General features: G+C 50.7%; 1 protein-coding gene across 7 annotated transcripts in view; it reads right to left on the bottom strand.

Annotated features, from left to right (window-relative positions):
- Positions 1-491: 491 nt before the first annotated feature.
- DLGAP2 (DLG associated protein 2) overlaps positions 492-19,336 on the bottom strand; it is a 693,430-nt gene continuing 674,585 nt past the window's right edge. For all 7 annotated transcript variants that reach the window (XM_038585891.1, XM_038585894.1, XM_038585892.1 and 4 more), the window contains 3 exons: positions 15,384-15,475; positions 10,736-10,888; positions 492-7,350 (listed from right to left, as the gene is read on the bottom strand). In XM_038585891.1, the coding sequence (XP_038441819.1) occupies positions 7,132-7,350; positions 10,736-10,888; positions 15,384-15,475 (464 nt within the window). In that variant the 3' untranslated portion in view covers positions 492-7,131. The remainder of the gene's footprint in view (positions 7,351-10,735; positions 10,889-15,383; positions 15,476-19,336) is intronic.

Below are 19,336 nucleotides of genomic sequence, written 5' to 3'. Positions count from 1 at the left end.
CATTCACCAGAGACTCTTCTTGTCCGTCTTTTGCCACGTCCAGAGCACGTGGATGGGAGGAAACAGTACGAAGCATGGTCCTGGATGAACGCGGGGCGTCAGGTGCCCTTGAGCACGGGCTCCTCCTCCTCAGGACCCCCCCATTGTTCTTGCTCCTCGGGGGCTGCAGGGTCAGACTCAGGAGGGGAGCCCTACACTGACATGGTCAACAGGCAGGAGGAGGAAGCCCAGGCTGCCTTCTGACCACACAGGCAGCAGGGGAACCAGTGAGTAGCCCGCACGGGGAAGAGCCTGCTCCCCGCCCCAGGAGATGCAGTGCGCCGCAGGGCTGGCTGGTGGCAGGGACTCCGGCCCGGGCAGGGCGGGGGTGCGGCAGCCACAGCAGCCCTCCACCTGTCTCACACTGCAGCCTGGACCTGAGACTCAGCGTCATGACCTAACAACGGGTCTCTTCCCGTTGAAACTCAATAGAGTCTAAAACAACCATTAACTAAATGCCATAGTATTTATTAATTTTAAACTCATTTTAATCTGTGCCATTTTTGCATACATATGAAATCTGTAGCCTTAATAAATGTCCATTTCTTCTTTGTAGATAGAGAAATTGAGGATATTTTGACAACGAAATATAGAACGGGGGAAGGGTGCTATCATTCTGCGATAAAATTCTTTGGTCTATATAAGTTTTCTGAGTTTAAAATAACACGAGAATTCACTCCAATAAAAAGTAAACATTACTTTTCTCAAAAAATTTAATTGCAGAACTATTTACAAGAGGTGAACACCAGCAATACAGAGATCAAATGAGAGAGGCATCATCATAGAAGAGTTATGGCACGTTTTTCTTATAATCAGCTGAGAGTGAAGAAAAAAAAAAAGTCATGAATACGGAGAACTCAACAGAACCTGGTAGTACCTTGAAGAAACGACCAACATTCTGATCAGAAGTTATCAACAAGAAGCAAGAGGTGGCGGTGATGGATCGCATACTGTACATTCAGGTTAGGTATCCCGCATGCTACTAAATAGAATTTATCAAAAGAACCATAAAAGCATGAGAAAGAGAATTACATAAAATAGTTTAATTCCAGTGAAGGGTAACTTTGTACAGATGTTGAATATTTGGCACTCTGTTCATCCTCATTGTCGATATGATTTCATATGTATATATATTTATATATATATATATATTTATATACTTTTTTTAAACCTTTAACTAAACAGCTAGTTTCCTGGTTCTAACATTCCTTGAATTTCTATAGGAGGCATTGAATTTAGTCCTTAGGCCACACCTGGGTATTTTGGCATGTAACATGGAGGCGGGGGTGTGAATTGGTCTCTAGACAGGAAGGACCCGTCCGAGAGGAAAGTGGCTTAAGCGTTTGGAAATCAGAGTTCAAAAGTAGCCTAGGATTTACTACCTGTGGGGGAAACCTTTGAATTCAGCAAACCAGTTATAGGTGGAGTGAGAGACACACATGCTGAGCCCTTTGAACGTGATATGATCCTAACGTTGGAATGACAAGGGCTGGGTGGTGGTCGTGAGATTGGGCAAAACCAAAGGATGGGTGGGTGGCATCCACAGGGAACCACACACGGCCTCAGCGCTTCCGTCGAGGATGTTAGCAGAAGGGTAGAGCACACTGCCTATGGAGACTACCGTCTACTGGAAAGAGAGAAATTTGTACTTAAATTGGCACAAGAACCTGGCACACGTCTTTCATCATCACCTCTCCCCCACTCAGTACATGAAAGCTCGGACCCCCAAGCTCCCAGGTTCGGAATAAGCACCCATGATGAAGAGTCACATAAAATCTAAGAAAGTAGGGCGGTAAACCTGTGTTACCTTAGTTTGTGTCTATACAAAATCTTTTAAAAAGTAGTGTTATAGTAGGTAACTAACATTTCCTCTGCAAAGAAGTCGTCTGTCTTGTGTTTAGATTGACACTTGAAATAATTTCTTTTACTGCTGGATAAAAATGCCAGGGTTAGGGGGAGCGATTCATAGACTTATACTTTTCAATGTTGTGGGATGAAAAGATGTCATTTTCTTGGAGCGTTCCCACGGACCACTTCTGCATTCTCCGAAGCGTGAAAGAGAATCATGACAAGAAGCTGGACTTAGGAGGGTAGCTTTGCACACGTTCGGCAACTTTGGTGAATCCATCTGATTCCGCTCTTGGCGTGCTCCCAAACGACGTTTTCCTTCATCCCTGGAATGTCTCGCTGGCTCTCTCTCCACGCATCCAAGACGCAGCCGATCTTACGCGACGGTGAGAACACGGCCTAATTCTGGTTGGTGCTGGATCTCTGAGATACGCACGAAGGGACCTGACTTCCTTCCACGAACTTCCCACGCCCGGTGGAGGGGGTACCGCTGGAGGAGGGCCGGCCTGCCTGGAGGCCCTTAGAGCCCACACGACAGCAGAACTCCTAATCTATCTAGGAGGGAGACAAGGGACAGGAGAAACAGACGGGAAGCCTGGTCTGGCTGATGCACCACCAGGGGCCAGCTGGTCTGACCAGCGGGCTAGAGATTCTGAGCTCACCATTCACTCCCGAAACGCTGTGCAGCCACTCTGTGCGCGGGGCACGTGGCAGGGCATGTGCAAGGCACCTCTCCTCCAACATCCTTGGCTGCCCACACCGGACGGCGACCATCCGCACAGCACGGCGACCAAGGCGGGCCCTGCGGCGAAGGCACCGGACCTGCCCGACTGCACGGTGAAGGCCTCGGAGTGCTCCAGCCGCGTGGTGGACAGGGTTAGCACTCAGCAGCCCACCACATTCTTGATCTCTTCCACTTGTGGTTTTCTGATCTGGTTTCAGGTTCTGGAATCCCGTACTCAACCCAAACTTTCAAACAAGTGTAAACAAATGTGCAGATAAAAACGAGAGAACCCTCAGGAAGTACCAAGGGGCTACAGATCGGAAACCACGGTCTACAACTACTGATGAGTACATTAAATTTGCAATAAAAAGAAAAAAAAATCAGTGCTCAAGCCTTGAGAAGAAAGCAGCACACGGGGACAGGCAGGATTTAACCATTTAGGCCTGATTCTGGGGGACTGGACTCGACACTTGTCGGCAGCAGCGTTTCTTTTCAGAAGCGGGGGTCAAACGCCATACCTAGGTGCCCTCCCTCGTGGTCGTGCAGGTTGGACGGGCCTTGTTGCTACGTTTCTTGCTGCCGCTGCCGCCGCCGAGAAGCCAAGGCCCCATGCTCATGCACAGCAGCCTGGCCCCTCTGTGCAGCCTGGGGACGCACATGCTCCTCAGCTCACCCCAGGTACTGGACCGATGTCCACGAGGGCTCCTGGGAGCCAGGCTGCTGCCCTGCCCAGCATAGGGTGGCTCAGCAGGAGCCGCGTCTCGCCTAGGATGCTCTGCGGGGTCCGAATCTCTGGGCCACACGAGGTCCGGCTTGACTGACTTTCTGGCGCAGACCAGGATCCCTGCTGGCCACCGGGAGGTCTGGTCCCAGCCAGGGAGCTGCTCTGACGGGCGCCCGCTGTGCAGTCCCCGTGGGCATCTTGACCAATGGCTGCAGTGCAACGACTTTCCAGAAAGCCCATCCCGCGGGTGAGGGTGGCCGTGCAGGTGGGCAAGCACACAGCGTGGGGGGTTTTGACCAGAGTGAAGGAGACTGCTCAGAAAGGTGAAACTCGAGGTGAGGCAAGCAGGGAGGCTGACATAAGGCGGTGACGGCAGCCCGTGCGTTGTGTGCTCTGCGCTGGTCCGCCCGCCTGCCCGCTGCAGGTCTGGCCACCTCCACCGGAGCCAGCAGGGCGAGTCCCTCTACTTTGCGGGTCACTGATTTTCTGGCTACGTGTATGTGTGGTGGTTGTTGTTTTAAAGAGGGACCCCATATGTGATGTTTTCCTCTAATGATACACTTTGCTATTTAACGTGAGACGTCTTTAGTGTTGATCCGGAGGTGAACACGCCAGTATTTCCTTTTAAACAAAAATGTGAATTTTTGGTATCATACAACAGTTCCACTCTTCATACACCATTCTAAGATGGTTCTATGAATTTGCTGAGAAAACATGGTAACAGCAGTTACCAGTCACAAGGCTTACGTTACACACAGCGATGACCGATGAGGACGCGTGAGATGAGATCGACTGAAAGTGCTCTTGTTAACAAGTGACATTCACCTTTTCTGGGTTCTGTGAAACTTCAGGATGGTGTTTATCATACCTGTGTTTTGGGTCTGAAGGTTAATGAAATCCTTCAGCATGGGGTTGTCAACCGGCTGCTCTGAGCAAAATAATTTCTTATTTTTGGAAATTTGCGGTTTCGCTGAATCTCCCAGGGAGGCAGCAACGTGAGCTTTGTTCACGGTGACGTCGTGCAGCAAGGGGCGTTTTCACTGCCCACAGCCTCCTTCTATCAGAATTCTATCCGAACCACGGTGAAATGGTCACACTGAAGCTCTGTAGCCGGCATCGGCTGGAAGTGCCCGAAATACATTAGCTTCACCGATTAACACAAGTATTATAAACAGTTTTATTTCTCTTTACACGTACAATATGTAAACATGGCTTATCGTCTGCATTTCGTGGTGGAATGTCACCTGCATGAGAACTGAATATTGCACTTAGTCATGTAGCATGACAGGTAACACTGCAGCAGGCCCTGGCTGCGCGTCCGTCACATGACCTTCTTTGGGACTCGGTGGACCAAACAGGGGTTTGTCCCCCCCGTGCGAATCAATGGCTGCTGTCAAATTTAGTTGTACGTTAATTTGCTCATCTAGGGAGGGTTTAGGCTAAGACTTTTGGGGATCTTAAGATAAAAAATGAGTATACAAAACATAAAAAAAAAAAAGCTAAATTCAGTGAGTATTTTCATTCAAGTGAGGATCAGAGAATCTGAGATCGAGAATAATTCTTGTCTAATTTGATAATTTTTTGTTATATGTTTTGTACAAGCTCAAGGAAATGGGATAAAATGCATCAGCTGCCGGTAGATACAGGGGTGTCAGCAGGCTGGCGAACGTGTATGCATTTTACATTTCCTCTTACTAGGAGTCTACGTTGACTTGACTTTTCTGTGGTTATTTCTAAAGAGCATTTCATCTTAAATAATACATCATTTTTAAAGTCTAAAATGCCAGTACTTGCAAATACACTTGTTCTTGACATAGTAGAGTGACTATAAGAAGAAGCATCATCATTGTACACTACTCAGGATTTAGGTATTTATTTAGGTAGAAAAAAATGCTTTGAATACTCTGGGGAAATAGGGTTCATTTATAGAAGAATATTTCAGGGATTTTATTTTTTTGCATTTTTCAAGGATATACATTCGTACTGATTTTTGCTTCCAAATATATTTTAAGGCTGTTTGGTAGGAGATACCAGATATGAGGCTCAATTTACAGGGTTTTGTTCTTAGGGAATCCTTAACTACTCAGCTTTAAAAAAGTAAAACTTTGAAGCTAAACATGCTTTACTATCCACCGTGCTCCAATGAACCCCATGCTTTGTGGAATGTGAGTATGAGGAAAAGGAGGACTGCAGGCTGAGCCGAACCCCGACGGGCGAGGGTCCCACCGTGGGCTCTCCAAGACGTGGTCGCCAGGCTGCAGCGGAGTGGGGGACATAAAGTGCGGGTCAAGCTGAGGGGAGAAAGTGCTACGGTAGGTGAGTCGGGGCTGCCCCGCCGTGCCGCACACCTGGCGCCCCGCGGGCCAGCCGGGCCTGTGTCAGGGGGACACACCCGTCTTCAGGAGCAGTCCTGCTCTCACCTGACGTTACAGTGAGGACTCCGAGTTTGGGACTGGAAGGAGAAATGTGACAGGCTCTTCCTCCAAGGACGTGTCTGAATGGGGACACATGGAGCATTGGAATGATATAGTCACGGCGTCTGAATCTAATTGTAACCAATGGAAAGCCTTTGTGTTCAAATCCTTTCTGCTTTTCTGCGGTGCCAGTCAGAATCCCGAAGACTAATTTCTTAAAGTCCACAGCTGGAAATCACCGTATGTGACTTTTTTTTTTTGTTTGTCATGTCTAAAACAGGCAAGAAGTATATTCTTGACTTTAGCAATACTGCATAGGACAAAAGAATTCTGGAAAAATACAAATGTAAACTACATTTCTTCTTTACCATTTAAACTGAGATATACTTACCACTCACATTCGTATTTCTTAAACTTTTTTTTACAACATCACAACTGTCATTTGAAACAAGCAAACATTTTTTTAAGGGTACCCTGGAAAGTCAACTGATAGAGCAGTTTGAGAATTTATATATACATCTATAAAAAAAATCACATGTCCATAAATGGGGACACTAAAGACGAGACTTGCGTGATAGAAGTTACAAAGGAATAAGACAAACAATGACGCTTGCATCAGAATGAGGGCCATGCTTTTTCTTTTCAGACTCCTGCTACAGGACACCCAGCCTTTCATGAGGCTTGGATCTCTTTGCAGATGTCACTCCCTCGTGTAAATGAACATTCGGCTTATGTTTTTGATTGTGTAGATGCTGTGCTGGGTAGTTTCAATGGGTTCAGACGTGGCTCCCCCGGGGTTTCTGGAGAACCGGGTGGCAGGGAGCTGGGTGGCTGGAGAGATGGCTTCTCATCCCCATAAACTTGGCACAAGGACCCCGGCTTGGGGTCCACTGGATTTGGAGAGAAGCGCCCCCCGGGGTGGGGCGGGTCTGTCTTCCCGCCCTTCCGGCCTCAGCATCTTCCTCCACGGTGTGTGCGGGGAGTCTGAGATGCGCCCACGGGTTGCTATTTGTTATTCTTGCCTCTGGTTATCACACGATTTATAAAAATATAAATAACAAACTGTAAGCCGGGTTCCATCTCGAGAGGGGGTTCTCGTGACCCCCCGAGGACAGAGTGGATCGGGTGGGTGGCCCTGCGCCTCACCGTCGTGGTCGCAGCGGACTGGCAGTCAGACGACCCCGCGATGAGGAGGAAGCAGCGGGTGTTCGGGCTGCGAGCGTGGCAGGCGGAAACCAAAGCCTTCCAGAGCGTTCGTGGTACAGGGGACACCACGGGGCGCGTTCGGCGGAGACACGAGACGAAAATGACCATGTTGGGGAGAAACTGTACAAGTGTTTCCTTACAAAGCAAAAGGGGGAAGAGGGAGGGCCGCCCCGACCCTAGAGACGCGTCTGGGCCTCGGGGATGTAGATCTCGATGCTGTCTGCGCGCTCCGAGGCCGAATTCTGGCGGAACGAGGCCGCCCTCTTGGCAGCCAGGAGCCGCCTCCGGGCTTCTTGCCGCTGTCTGTCCGGCAGGTCCAGAGACTTTTCTCTCGTGATGGGAAATTTCCCTTTGGGAGGCTTCTTTGGTATCGGAGGGGGGACCTTTCTTTCTTCCTGGAAAGCATCACAAGTCAAAGTCGGGGAGATCAGGGGAGGTCAGCACCAGCCCGGGAGCCTGGTACCGCATGGGGTGACTGCACGCGGCCAGGTGCCACCCAGGTGCCCGCGCCTGCCCACCCTGCGTCCTTGCCCGTGACCTTGCCGCCTGCCGGGGGCATGCTGCCCATGACCCCTTCACCTCCTTCAGCGGCAGGGACATGGGTCTGGTCTTTTTTTTTAAAGGTGGGATCAAAGAATCTCATATGTCCAAATTGAGGAGTTGTCTGCATAAAGCACTGCCTTTTATTTTTTTTTTTAAAGATTTCATTTCTTTACTCATGAGAGACACAGAAAGAGAGAGAGAGGCAGAGACACAGGCAGAGGGAGAAGCAGGCAGGGATCCTGACGTGGGACTTTCCGCTAAACCGCTGAGCCACCCGGGCTTTACACGTAAGGAGCTAAATCCAGCACCAGAACACTGTCTCCTCATTCCTGATTTATTTTATGTGGCCAGATAACTGTCTCTGCCATCTGAGCATTGGCAAATGCTCACTATTTCAAGGCCTCCAGTGTCCCAGGTACTTTGGAAGATGCCAGTTGACATCCCTGTCACATGCTACAGTCTTTTTTAACAGACTCAGGATTCTAAGGACCTTCATGAAAACCATCTTATGTGAGGGAACCATTGGCCAAATTCCCTATTATGGCCCTAAACCCCCTTGACATTAACTAGATAGATAGATAGATACATGATAGACAGATGATAGATGATAGAGTTCTCAGCTTGGTAAATAGATGCAAATAATTACTTCTGATCTTTAGCTCATGCTCTTTTTTTTAAAGATTTTATTTATTTTATTTGAGAGACAGCATGAGCAGGGGGAGGTAGAGGGGGAAGCAGACAACCCTCTGAGCAGGGAGCACAACCGGGGCCTCGGGTCCCAGGACCCCAGAGTCATGACCTGAGCCGAAGGCTGACTGAGCCACTCAGGTGCCCCTTGGATGACGTTCTTAAATAAGTTGAGAAAACAGGTATGTGCCTTTTCTAGAAAGCTCCATTCCATAGTTCTGCAGCAGATGCAATATGCGGTGCTTGTTATTGTTCTGGAGGAAAGTCTGTGTCCCAAACCGCACTGCATTATTTACGTGTGTCCTTCCCAGCAGAGGGTGACCGAGCCGTACACAGCTGATCACCCTCTCCCAGGAAAGGGTGCCCAGCATAAGGCCCAGAACCCCTTCCTTTTCTAAGCAGATATTTAGTTTTGGGGGGAACCCCCACCCCGTGTCTTTCTCCCTTCAGCCTCTGCAAAAATCCAAATGGGCCAGACGTGCTGGGACGTTGTGGAGATGGTGCAGCTTGCCATGCAGGGTGGACATGGATGGCAGGAACTCCCTGTGCTGCAATGTTGGATTTGATAGGAAGATGGTTCTGGTGTTTGACACTTTATTCCCATGGCTTATTTTAAAATGACTTGGACCACAAAAAAAAAAAAAAAAAAAAAAAAAGGGTCAGGGGGTCATCTGGATGGCTCAGTCAGTTGAGTGTCTGACTTTAGATTTGGCCTCAGGTTATGATCTCAGGGTTATGGGATCCAGCCCTGTTTGGGCTCCTCCCTCATAGACTGTGGAGTCCGCTTGGGATTCAGTCTTTTTCTCTCTATTCGCCCCTCTCCCCACTCCTTCCCTCCCTCTCCCTCTTAAAAAAACAAATTAAAAAAATTAAAATGACATGGACCAGCAGGAATGACTCCTTCCTGACTCTTGGGCAGGCATCTATGACGATGGAGTAATTGGTTTGTTAAAACTTTCAGCTCTTTCAGTTCTTGTGTTAAGCATATGACTGTATCTACCTACTTCTTTTCACTTGGTAGCCTCTGAAGTATGGGGCTGCAGGAGACACACATGAGTAATTCTTGTGGGAATCTCCTATTTCTTTCTTTTTTATTTTTTAAAGATTTTATTTATTCATGATGAGAGAGAGAGAGAGACAGAGAGAGAGAGAGAGAGAGGCAAAGAACATGCAGAGGGAGAAGCAGGCCCCATGCAGGGAGCCCGATGTGGGACTTGATCCCGGGTCTCCAGGATCATGCCCTGGGCTGAAGGTGGTGTTAAACCGCTGAGCCACCCAGGGATCCCCATGAGTCTTCTATTTCAAGGGGCTCTCAGCCTCCAGGCGTCCATCCCATGGTTGGAGAGGGTCGACCAGGTGGCCCTGCAGATCTACAGCGAGCAGGGGTCGGGAAACACAGGGCACGAGGCCTCCATGTGAAAGAGCCGCTCATGGTCTGCACACTGCATCGTGTGCACCCTCAGCAGGAGGCTGTCTTCAGATAAAGGACCATGGCTTAGGTAGAAGGGCTTGTATTAGTTGTCAGAAAACTAGAAGTGATTATTGCAAATCTTTAGACTAGTTTAGTGAGTTCTATTTTTAGTATTTTATTAGAATAACACTTTCATTGGCAGTCTTTACTTTTGATCCCCTTCACTTCAAATCCAAACCATAAATAGGACTTGCTTATGTACCACCAATGGCTTGCTGACAGCCTATGGCTCCCTAGTCCCCTTTGCCCCGCTGTGTAAGAGGGGATCAGTCGTCTGCAGTGGCGTCTACGGCATCGAGCCCAGACGTCCACCAGGATGGTTGGCGGCACCTTGTGGGGAACAGTGATGATGACAATGATGGCTTCTGTTCCAATTAGCCACATAACAGTTCTCCACCACAGACTAACCCCACTGCCCCAAAGCATGTTGGGTTAATTTCATCATTTTATTTTGATAACGTCTACCTAGAAAATCAGATTATGATTACTTAGATTGTCTTTAAAATGTGTTAGGAAATCAATGTGTTTATTGCTGAATCAGATCTGCCTATTAGCCCTACTAAAGATGACATCTGCGGGATATCGCAGGATCCTGATTAGTGGAAACTTTTAGCCTATTTAAGAGACAAAGCCAAGAGATCTATAGGAAGTTTACATTATCAAGCCGTTCAGTAAAGCTCAAAACGCCTTGTCTGCAACTGGAGATAAGCAACTAAAAAGTTTATCTACATCAGAAGCAGTCTTGGGACCAGATCTCAACCTTTCCCTGTGGAAATCATCTTAGTTTAATCCAACTAAAGGTATGATGACAATTCAGAGGGTTCCCCTACGGGAAATGAGGCTGCAGATCTGCATGTGATGTTTTGCTTGTGTCTGAGAGATACAGCGGGGAAACAAGTGCTATTTGCTGCACCTGCGGTGACGGCCCTTCCACCACTGTACACATGTGCATGGATGACAGTTCAATCCTGTACCACTAACCTAAGGCCAGGACGCACATCCCAGTGGAGCAGCACTTCCCTGCTGGGAGGGAGCAGGGACCAGGCTGTGGCGAGGAGCTCCCGCGGGGGCAGACTTACCTGTTTTTCCGGAGACTCTATGATCTTCCAGGCATTGAGCTTCAGCTGCTGCAGCTCATCGAACTTCATGCTGACGTCCTCGATGGAAAGCTGTAGCATGTCCCAGTAGCCTGCCAGGTCCTGGGACGTGGGTCTCGGCATGGCGCTGGGGTCCTGCAAACACACAAGCACGACTCAGAGCCTGCTCTTTCCTGCACATGCCTTTCAAGGAGTCGGATTAGGGAGAAGCCTGGCTAATATGAGCTCTGATGCCAATATTCGGGGGGGACCCACACAGATCCAGTACCAGTTTTTTTTTTTTTTAAAGATTTTATTTATTTATTCATGATAGTCACACAGAGAGAGACAGAGAGGCAGAGACACAGGCAGAGGGAGAAGCAGGCTCCATGCACCGGGAGCCCGACGTGGGATTCGATCCCGGATCTCCAGGATCGCGCCCTGGGCCAAAGGCAGGCGCCAAACCGCTGCGCCACCCAGGGATCCCCCAGTACCAGTTTATACAAGCATTTGCTGACATACTTCACACCCATAAATATGAAAAGCCAACATGCTGCGTGAGCCCAACTCACACAGCGAGACTACTCTACATAAAACTCTAATAGTGGCCACACGTCACCGGACATTCCCCCAAGCCCACAGAATGCACGACACCAAGAGTGACCCTGGTGTAAAGCATGGACTCCTGGTGACCACGACGCGTCCACAAAGGTTCGTTGATTCTAAGTAAAGCACCTTCTGCTGGGGATGCTCATAGTGCTCTGGGGGCGGGGGGCAGAGGCAACGGGAAATCTCGCTATCATCTCGGTTGCGCTGGGAACTAAACTGCTCTAAAACAATAAAACCTATTAAAGAAGATCCATGTAGTATATTCACTCATTTCGTTTTGAAAATGCTTTCATAGCCTTGAGGACGGTGTGAATATCAAAGTTTCCCAGCGCTGGGCAGTTCCTGAAGCAGTGGGGCAGCTGTGCTCTCTGCCTCCCTGGGCGATCGTTCTGCAGACCGGTGGCCGGACAGGCACACGTGTCTGGTGGCGGTGGCGAGGTTCTGTTTCTGTTTGCTCTCTGACAGATCTTGGCGCTAATTCCAATGGCCAGGGACACTCTACAAATGCACCGTGTGTTTACTTTGCTCCCACGCAGAGTCAAAGGTACACAAGGAATTCATGGACAAGTTCCTGCACGCACAGGGGACACTGCTGGGCCACAAGCCGGCAGCTGGGTGTGTTCATAATTTCTGTGCATGGTCTGCATTTAAAGTTGGGTAGCTTTCCAAGATTGGAGGCACCTGTCCAGCCCTTTCCCACACCACCTGAGGCTGGCAAGCAACCGCGGCCCAGCAGCGCCTCCGTGCCCTAGGCAGGAGTCACCCTCTACCCACCTGGAGGCACATGGCGCTGAGACCCCTGGGTTAAGTGTAAAATGTGCAATTTTCAGCTTACTGGTAGGTTATTCACAGTAGGCACAATGTCCTCTACCTGGGTCTTGGTCCCTCGGGGCGGCTGGAGGGGACCCCACAGAGGGCGGCTTGCGGACAAATGTGTGCTACTCTGCTGGAGGCTGGGCGCCCCGGATCAGGTCCCAGTGTGGATGTGATCTGCGGAGATCCTTGTCCAGGCGGCCGATTTCTGGCTGTGTCCTCACGTGGAGGGAGGGGCTGTGGGTGCTGTGGAGTCTGTTTCATAAAGACACTGACCCCATTCGTGGTGGCTGCACCCCAAGGCCTCATCACCACCCAAAGTCAGCACCTCCTAATGCCATCGCACTGGGGGGCAGTGTCTCACACGTGAATTTGGGGGGCACGTTCAGTCCATAGCACATCAGACTGATGGCATTTGTCCCAATCCTGCTGTGTGGACCGGCAGGCAGCCTGTGCAGGTGAGGGCGGGAGGGAGGAGAGCTGCTGCTCCCGATGCCGCGTCCAGCTGGCTCGTCCGTGGAAGCCCGGGGGGGCATCGGCATCCACAGGGTGACTGGCAGTGGGCTTGCGGGTCCAGCTGGGCTTCCGGGAACAGGTGCTCGCTGGGCCAGGCCGCCCTACCCTGCAGGCAGCACGGTCCACCGGGTGCGGGCTCTTCCCCTCCTGTGAGCCTGAGCTCAGCCCCGGCTTGTGAAGAAAACCAGGACAAACCTGTTGCCGCGGGGCCACGGTCTGGCCGGGACAGAGCAAGACCCAGGACGCACCCCGCGGCCTTCGGGGAGGCGGTGGGCTCCAGGAGGCTTCTCCCATGGAGTCTCTAAGGGCTTGTTGTGTTCCTGTCTCCTGGAAGACGTCCCAGACACAACGAACCTTCTTTCTTGCCGTGGGTTTGGTGGGGAGACGCCTGAACGTGGCTGAAGGAAGCAGCGGGGGGCGCCCTGCGATCTCCGGGGTCAGGGTGCCGGGCTCTGGTCATGTCTTCAAAGAGAAGAGCTAAAGAAGCTTTCCTGGTGAGCTGCAGCCTCCACGGACAGGAGCCTTCATCTGCCTGGGGTGGCTGGGCACAGCCAGGATCTGCCTCCGTGCACGCCCTCTACTCTCTTCTGGGGGAGCTGCTTGCCTCTGTGTCCACTGGACATTCGGGGGTCATGAAATGTTCATCAGCCTGTTTCTAGATGTCAGCAGTGTGCTCGCCTTCCTCCTCCTCCAGCAAAGCAACACGGTGCTCTTTCCCCATGAGAGTCACGTCACCGAGAGTTCACGCGGCTCGCTTCCCGCCATCAGAGGTCCCCGTGACACGGACTCTGGGGCTCCCGTGTTCTGGGCCATCGTCCTAAGAAGGGTTGGGAAGCCTGGCCCGGGGCACGCACAGGGTCACGGAGGTCTGAAGGGGACTCTGGGGGGGATGCTGCAAGGCTGGTCAGGGAGCCCCTGGATGCCTACGGCTCGAGGGCAGGTCTTCTTGGCCTTGTCTGCATCCTCATAATGTGATGAATCACCCCTACATCCTTGCCTTGAAGAATCTCTGCTTCGTTCAATCCATTCTAAACATCGGGGAGGGGCTCTGGCTTATTTTCTGGGGTCCTTCCTTTGATTGAAAACTAGCTGATCCCCTAAATCTCCTCTGGCAGCTAGTAATGCTGCTTGGGACCTTGGACAAAGCCACCCGCCTATGCTCCAGCACCTCTGTCAGCCTGGCCTACCTCAGACACCCACCCTCTCTAGCAACAAATGCTGCAGACTTGGTTTTTTTTTTTTTTTGCTTGTTTATTTGTTTTTTGGTCAAATCCTCGGTAGAAGCCAAGAGAAAATGAAGCAGCCACAACACGTATTTCAAAACTCAAAAAGGATTTTTTAAAGATTAGCATAAAATGCAATCTGACATGTGTAAGAAGCATCAAAAATATTAGGAGGGGTGATTTAAAATCTACTATTAGCTGCTTCTGGCACAGGGGACAGGGACATTTTATAAGCTTGCAGAATGTTTTACATGTCTTTACTGCATGTCGGGTGCTTTAGGTAATGAGTTCCTGAAGACAGTAACTACCTGTGCTTACCCGACTCAGTGTAGCTCGGTACAGAGGTACGTAAAGGCCTAAATCCATTCCCTCAAAGACAGTGATCGAACAGACACAGAGGAGGCGGCAGGGACGTGCTCGCTGAACACGGCGAGCGGGTGCTCCGCAGCCGCATGTTCCTTCCAAGGGACGCCAAACCTTCCTGTTCCCCTTTCCTAAATGTTGCTTATGACTTCATGTCACAGCAGACACAGGGGTCACTTTATACACTTTGTGATGAAATTCAATGGGGTTAACTGGAAAATATTAGAGAAAACGTACTTTTTAACAATCCTAATTAAAAGGGATGAATTGGCAGCTCTCATGGGCTTTGCTCCCTTTGATGTGTAAGAACATTCTGTAAATTCACGTCTCCTTGCAAATTAAAACAGCAAAACAAGACAAAGTGAAATCACCAAGCGCCATCACTACCACGATGCACAGACCTACTTGTATTTTAATGAAATGTTTGCTCTGAAAGAAATCAATCTACCTACGAAATAGCCTATATAGGAATGTGAATACTGCTCAGTTATTTCTACAAATGACATTAAATTGATATTTTCTTTAAAGAAACATGTGTGTACGTGTGTGTGTGTGGGGGGGTCTCTTTCATGAAGACGCAGCAAGTACATATTCGTAAGCGTATCTTTTTTTTTTTTTTTTTTTTACGTAAGTGTATCTAAACATACACGTGGTTTTTCTTTTTCTTTGACGTTCAGGACGATCAGAGCCAAGTTTAACGCCAACTGTGTTACCTATTCCTGGTATATGCATTTCACTCCTGGCAATGAAATATGAAGCCCTAATCATTCCACGATCCCTTCTGACTCTCTTTGCCACTGTGAATGTGCTGCTTTGGGCCATGTCATGTCGCGGTCTCCGTCGGTGACATCTGCCCCACGGCTCTTCCTGTCCTGCCTCCCTCCGGAGGCTCCCAGGCAGGTGGACACGCAGCCGGAGGTGCCCCAGGGCTTGGGGGGGCCATCTCCCGTGCCACCTGCTCCCTCTCCCCCAGCACTGCCTCGCCGTGGCCTCTTCACCACCCTGAAGCCCAACCCGGGCAGCACCTTGCCCTCGTCCCTGGTCCGCAAAATCCCAGGTAATGTTCTCAGACCCGAGCGGAGAGAGTGGACACAAGGGAACCGAGGTCCCCCCGAGGATTTGCTCACCATGTTCTGTTGGCACAGCCAGTAAAACTGCTGGAACTTCTGGGACATCAGAAGCTGCGCGCTCCCCACAGCACTCCTGATTTTACCAAGAACTGCAGACAAAACAAAACAAAAAACAGGTTTAAAACTGGGTCCATGGAAAACGAAAAGCAAGAGCGTCACACGAAAGGAGTAAAGTGCAAAAAGCATGAGTTACTCTCCCCCTTTCCTGAAGATGAAAACCTTGAATCTACTGTGCTGGGCACGTCCCCTGACTGAAATCTGTTCCCGTCTGTCTCATGTCTGATTCTTTTTTTTTTTTTTTTTCATGTCTGATTCTTGAGGGAAATCCAAAGCTGTCCACGTAGTAGCAGCTGTTGGGCTACTGCTCGTCAGTGTTAAGACGAGTGGAGTCTGGAAGATGGTCTATACCGCAGGAGGCTTCTCCTTTTTGGGGCACTGAGGTGGGGAACTCACTGAGGTGAGTGCCCCAAACAGGAGATGCTGCTCAGATGAGCCAGACGATATGGCACAGGCAGGAATAAAAAAGACATTAAGTACTGCTTGCTTCTTATGGGCTCCATGAATGAAGAAGTTAACTCCTAATTTCTAGAAAACCACATTGATCTTGGCTACCTCCCTGGACGCTAGTGAGTAACCTGCTAGGGTGAGCACGCCTCTCCTGGGAGGGCAGGGGCTGCGCAGGGACAGGCCGCAGGTGCGTGGGACCCATCCGCTCCCACCCGCGGCTCCTGCGGCGGTGGCGGTCACCAGTCACCGCCATGGGCCCACTCGCCAGCCCATCCAGCACGGACGTCCACGGGGACGATGTCCTCCCATGCCTGGGAGCCCGCTGCCACGGGCGACAAGTCTCCACGTGACTTCTAAGTTGTAGGACTTTAATCCAACAGCACTTTTTTAAAAAAAATTTTTATTTATTTATGATAGTCACAGAGAGAGGGAGAGGCAGAGACATAGGCAGAGGGAGAAGCAGGCTCCATGCACCGGGAGCCCGACGTGGGATTCGATTCCGGGTCTCCAGGATCACGCCCTGGGCCAAAGGCAGGCGCCAAACCGCTGCGCCACCCAGGGATCCCCAACAGCACTTTGCAATACAAATCAGTAATACGGTTTTGTCAGCGGACAGGACTGCAGAAGCGTAGGGATGAGCATCTCTGCAAGCCAAGCCGTGTGCGTGGGGCCCAGGGGCTGCTGCTGTCCAGGCGCCTCCACGCCTGCCACCTGTCCCCGCTCTCGTGCCTGCCCGGCTGCCCGTGGCGCCATCGTGACTTGGGAAATAGAAGCTTTGGAAGGTCCCGGCTCGTGTGACTCTCAGGCGCCGCAGGGACCCCTCCTGCGCTGCGCCCTGAGCCCGTTCACCCCGCCTGCGGCCGGGCATGCCCCCCGCCGCCCAGAGCCACAGCAGCCGGGCCAGCAGGTCACCGAGGCCCTTGGCCGCCGGTCGCCGTCAGAGCGGAGGCAAGAAGCACCGCGCTCCTGTGCTCACGGGGCCACCCGTGTCGGACACATCTGGACTCCGGGTTCATCTGAGGAGGGCGGACCAGAGCTCGTGTCCTGGTGGCTCGTCTGGAGGTCCGTCCTGTCCTGTCCTGGTCCCTCAGGAGTGCCCGGGGTTCCCGTGCTGGCCCACGGGGCGCACTCGGCCGAAGCCTGGGCTCTGCCCCCCCTCGACCGGCATGATCCCCAGACCCGAGTGATGTTACCAGGCGGCCTCCAAGCCCAGGACCCGTGAGGCTCACTCGCTGTGCCCAGGCTGCTGAGCCTTTGCCTCGGCCTTGCTCTGGAGGAGCCTCAGAGGCCACAGGGCCCACGGCCTCAGGATCCGAGGGACGAGATGCTAGGAAGCTGCAGGACCGGAGGCCCTGAAATAACCCGTGGGCACGCCCAAGCCACGTGGTGACCTACCGGGGCCTCCACAGGGCAGTGGGGCGAGCACAGCATCTGTTCCCTGAAAGGGGAGCATCTGGCATCATGTGCAACATGTTCGCAAAATGACTGTCTGCAGGACAGGACATTGGACTTAAATGCTTCTTAATTTAATTTCTTTTATTTTCTTGTCTATCAGGAACTCAGATTGCTATTCCCTGGGGTTTTATTATTAACATTTTCACACATACAGAAGATCTGAAAGAAAAGTGTCCACATCACTTAGAATCAGCAATTAACAGTTTGCCACGTGTGCTTGTTTAGTTGCCTGAACCATTTGAAAATAAGCTGTAGCCAGTCCGTCACCTGCCATTATCCCGTGCAGCCATCCAGTCCTTGTCATTCCTAAGGAGCAAATAATTCTCTCATGTATCTAATTCTGCACGGCTTCTAGAATATTAAAAAGGACTTTAGCACATGTGACTTTTAATAAAAGTGAATATACATTGGATGACATTGTGGCATCCTTTCAGGCTTGAAAAAATATCTTCATGCATCTTGATACCCGGGCCTGGGTGTGTTCTGCAAATCCATTTCAAGAAGGGCTTTCCCCGCTGAAACCCACCTCTTGGATCTGATTTCCCAGAAGGGAGTGGTGGCCAGGACCCCAGGAGAAGGCTGTGCAGGGGGAGGGGAGGGCCTGGGGCTCAGGACTGAGTGTGCCCTGAGGACAGAGAGGGGGCAGGTGCTGGAACAGAGAGAGGGCAGGTGCAGGGATGGGGGGGGGAACGGTGCAGGGATGGAGGGGGACAGGTGCAGGGATGGGGGGACAGGTGCAGGGATGGGGGTAGGTGCAGGGATGGGGGGTAGGTGCAGGGATGGAGGGGGCAGGTGCAGGGATGGAGGGGGCAGGCAGGTGCAGGGATGGAGGGGGTAGGTGCAGGGATGGAGGGTGCAGGTGCAGAGATAGAGAGGGGAAAGGTGTATGGATGGAGTGGAGGCAGGTGCAGGGATGGAGGTGGGAAAGGTGCAGGGATAGAGGGGGCAGGTGCAGGGATGGGGGGGCAGGCGCAGGGATGGGGTGGGCAGGTGCAGGGAGGATGGCGGTGGAGCACAGCCAGAGCATCTCCTCAGAGCGGGGAAGGCACTTTATCCTCCACTCACATGTTGATCCCCCAAATGGAACATGTTTCTCTAGCTCTGGTCTCACTGCTGCCCAGTGGAGGAATTATCTTTGTTTCGAAATGCTGAATTTCCACTGTAACCTGGGAGACCAATGGAAGACTTAAAGGGAGTTGGTCCGGTCGGGCCATCGCTGCAGGAATACACAGAAGGGACGGATAAATGTTCTCCTCTGCACTGACAATGTTTCCCTAAATGGGAATTAGAATTCAATCAGTTTTATGCAATTTGAAGTTTCGCCCCCTAATTTTCATATTCTTCTTAAAATGTAGTTCAACAGCCGTATTCTTATAAAGTACTTCGATTTAATCTTTGACACATCATGGGCAATACCCTGGTGTTGATTTAATATAGTGAAGAGTCGTTATAAAGGGTGTAAATTGATTATTGCTCGGGAGAGACAATGAACGTCGAAGAGCAGCTTGCTAAGGGGGGTCCGCAGCTCCAATGCAAGCACCGTCCCGTAATTGCCATGATTTTGAAGTGGAAAGTTCAATTTATTCTTTTCCACTATACTTCCCTAATGTCATAGTTTAGACACTTTCTTTCAAGAGCTGCAGATAAGGGCTAATGCTCACCAGAATGCAAATTTACAAAGAACCTGATACAATGCTTGCCTTTGACGAACAAAGAAATTTGATTAACTCACTTGCTTTTTTATTTTTCACGCACCTTCTACAATTCCCAATTCTTTCTAAATTCTCTATGAAATGCATTTACACCATGGACGTTTACACCATTCTTTCAGAATCCGAAGTTGATTTTTGTGGAATTCACAGAGTCTGAAATGATCATTGAATATTTACTTCCTGTCTGATCTGTTGGTTCCTCTGCGGCTGACTCTGTGCAGCAAGCGTGGGAAGATCGCTGCTCCACCGACGACCCCCTTCACGGTCTCAGGCGTT

The sequence above is a fragment of the Canis lupus genome, chromosome 37 (genome assembly GCF_011100685.1).
Source record: "Canis lupus familiaris isolate Mischka breed German Shepherd chromosome 37, alternate assembly UU_Cfam_GSD_1.0, whole genome shotgun sequence".
Taxonomy (NCBI): domain Eukaryota; kingdom Metazoa; phylum Chordata; class Mammalia; order Carnivora; family Canidae; genus Canis; species Canis lupus.
Note: the sequence above shows the minus strand (reverse complement) of the source record. Positions and strands in the feature narration are given on the sequence as shown.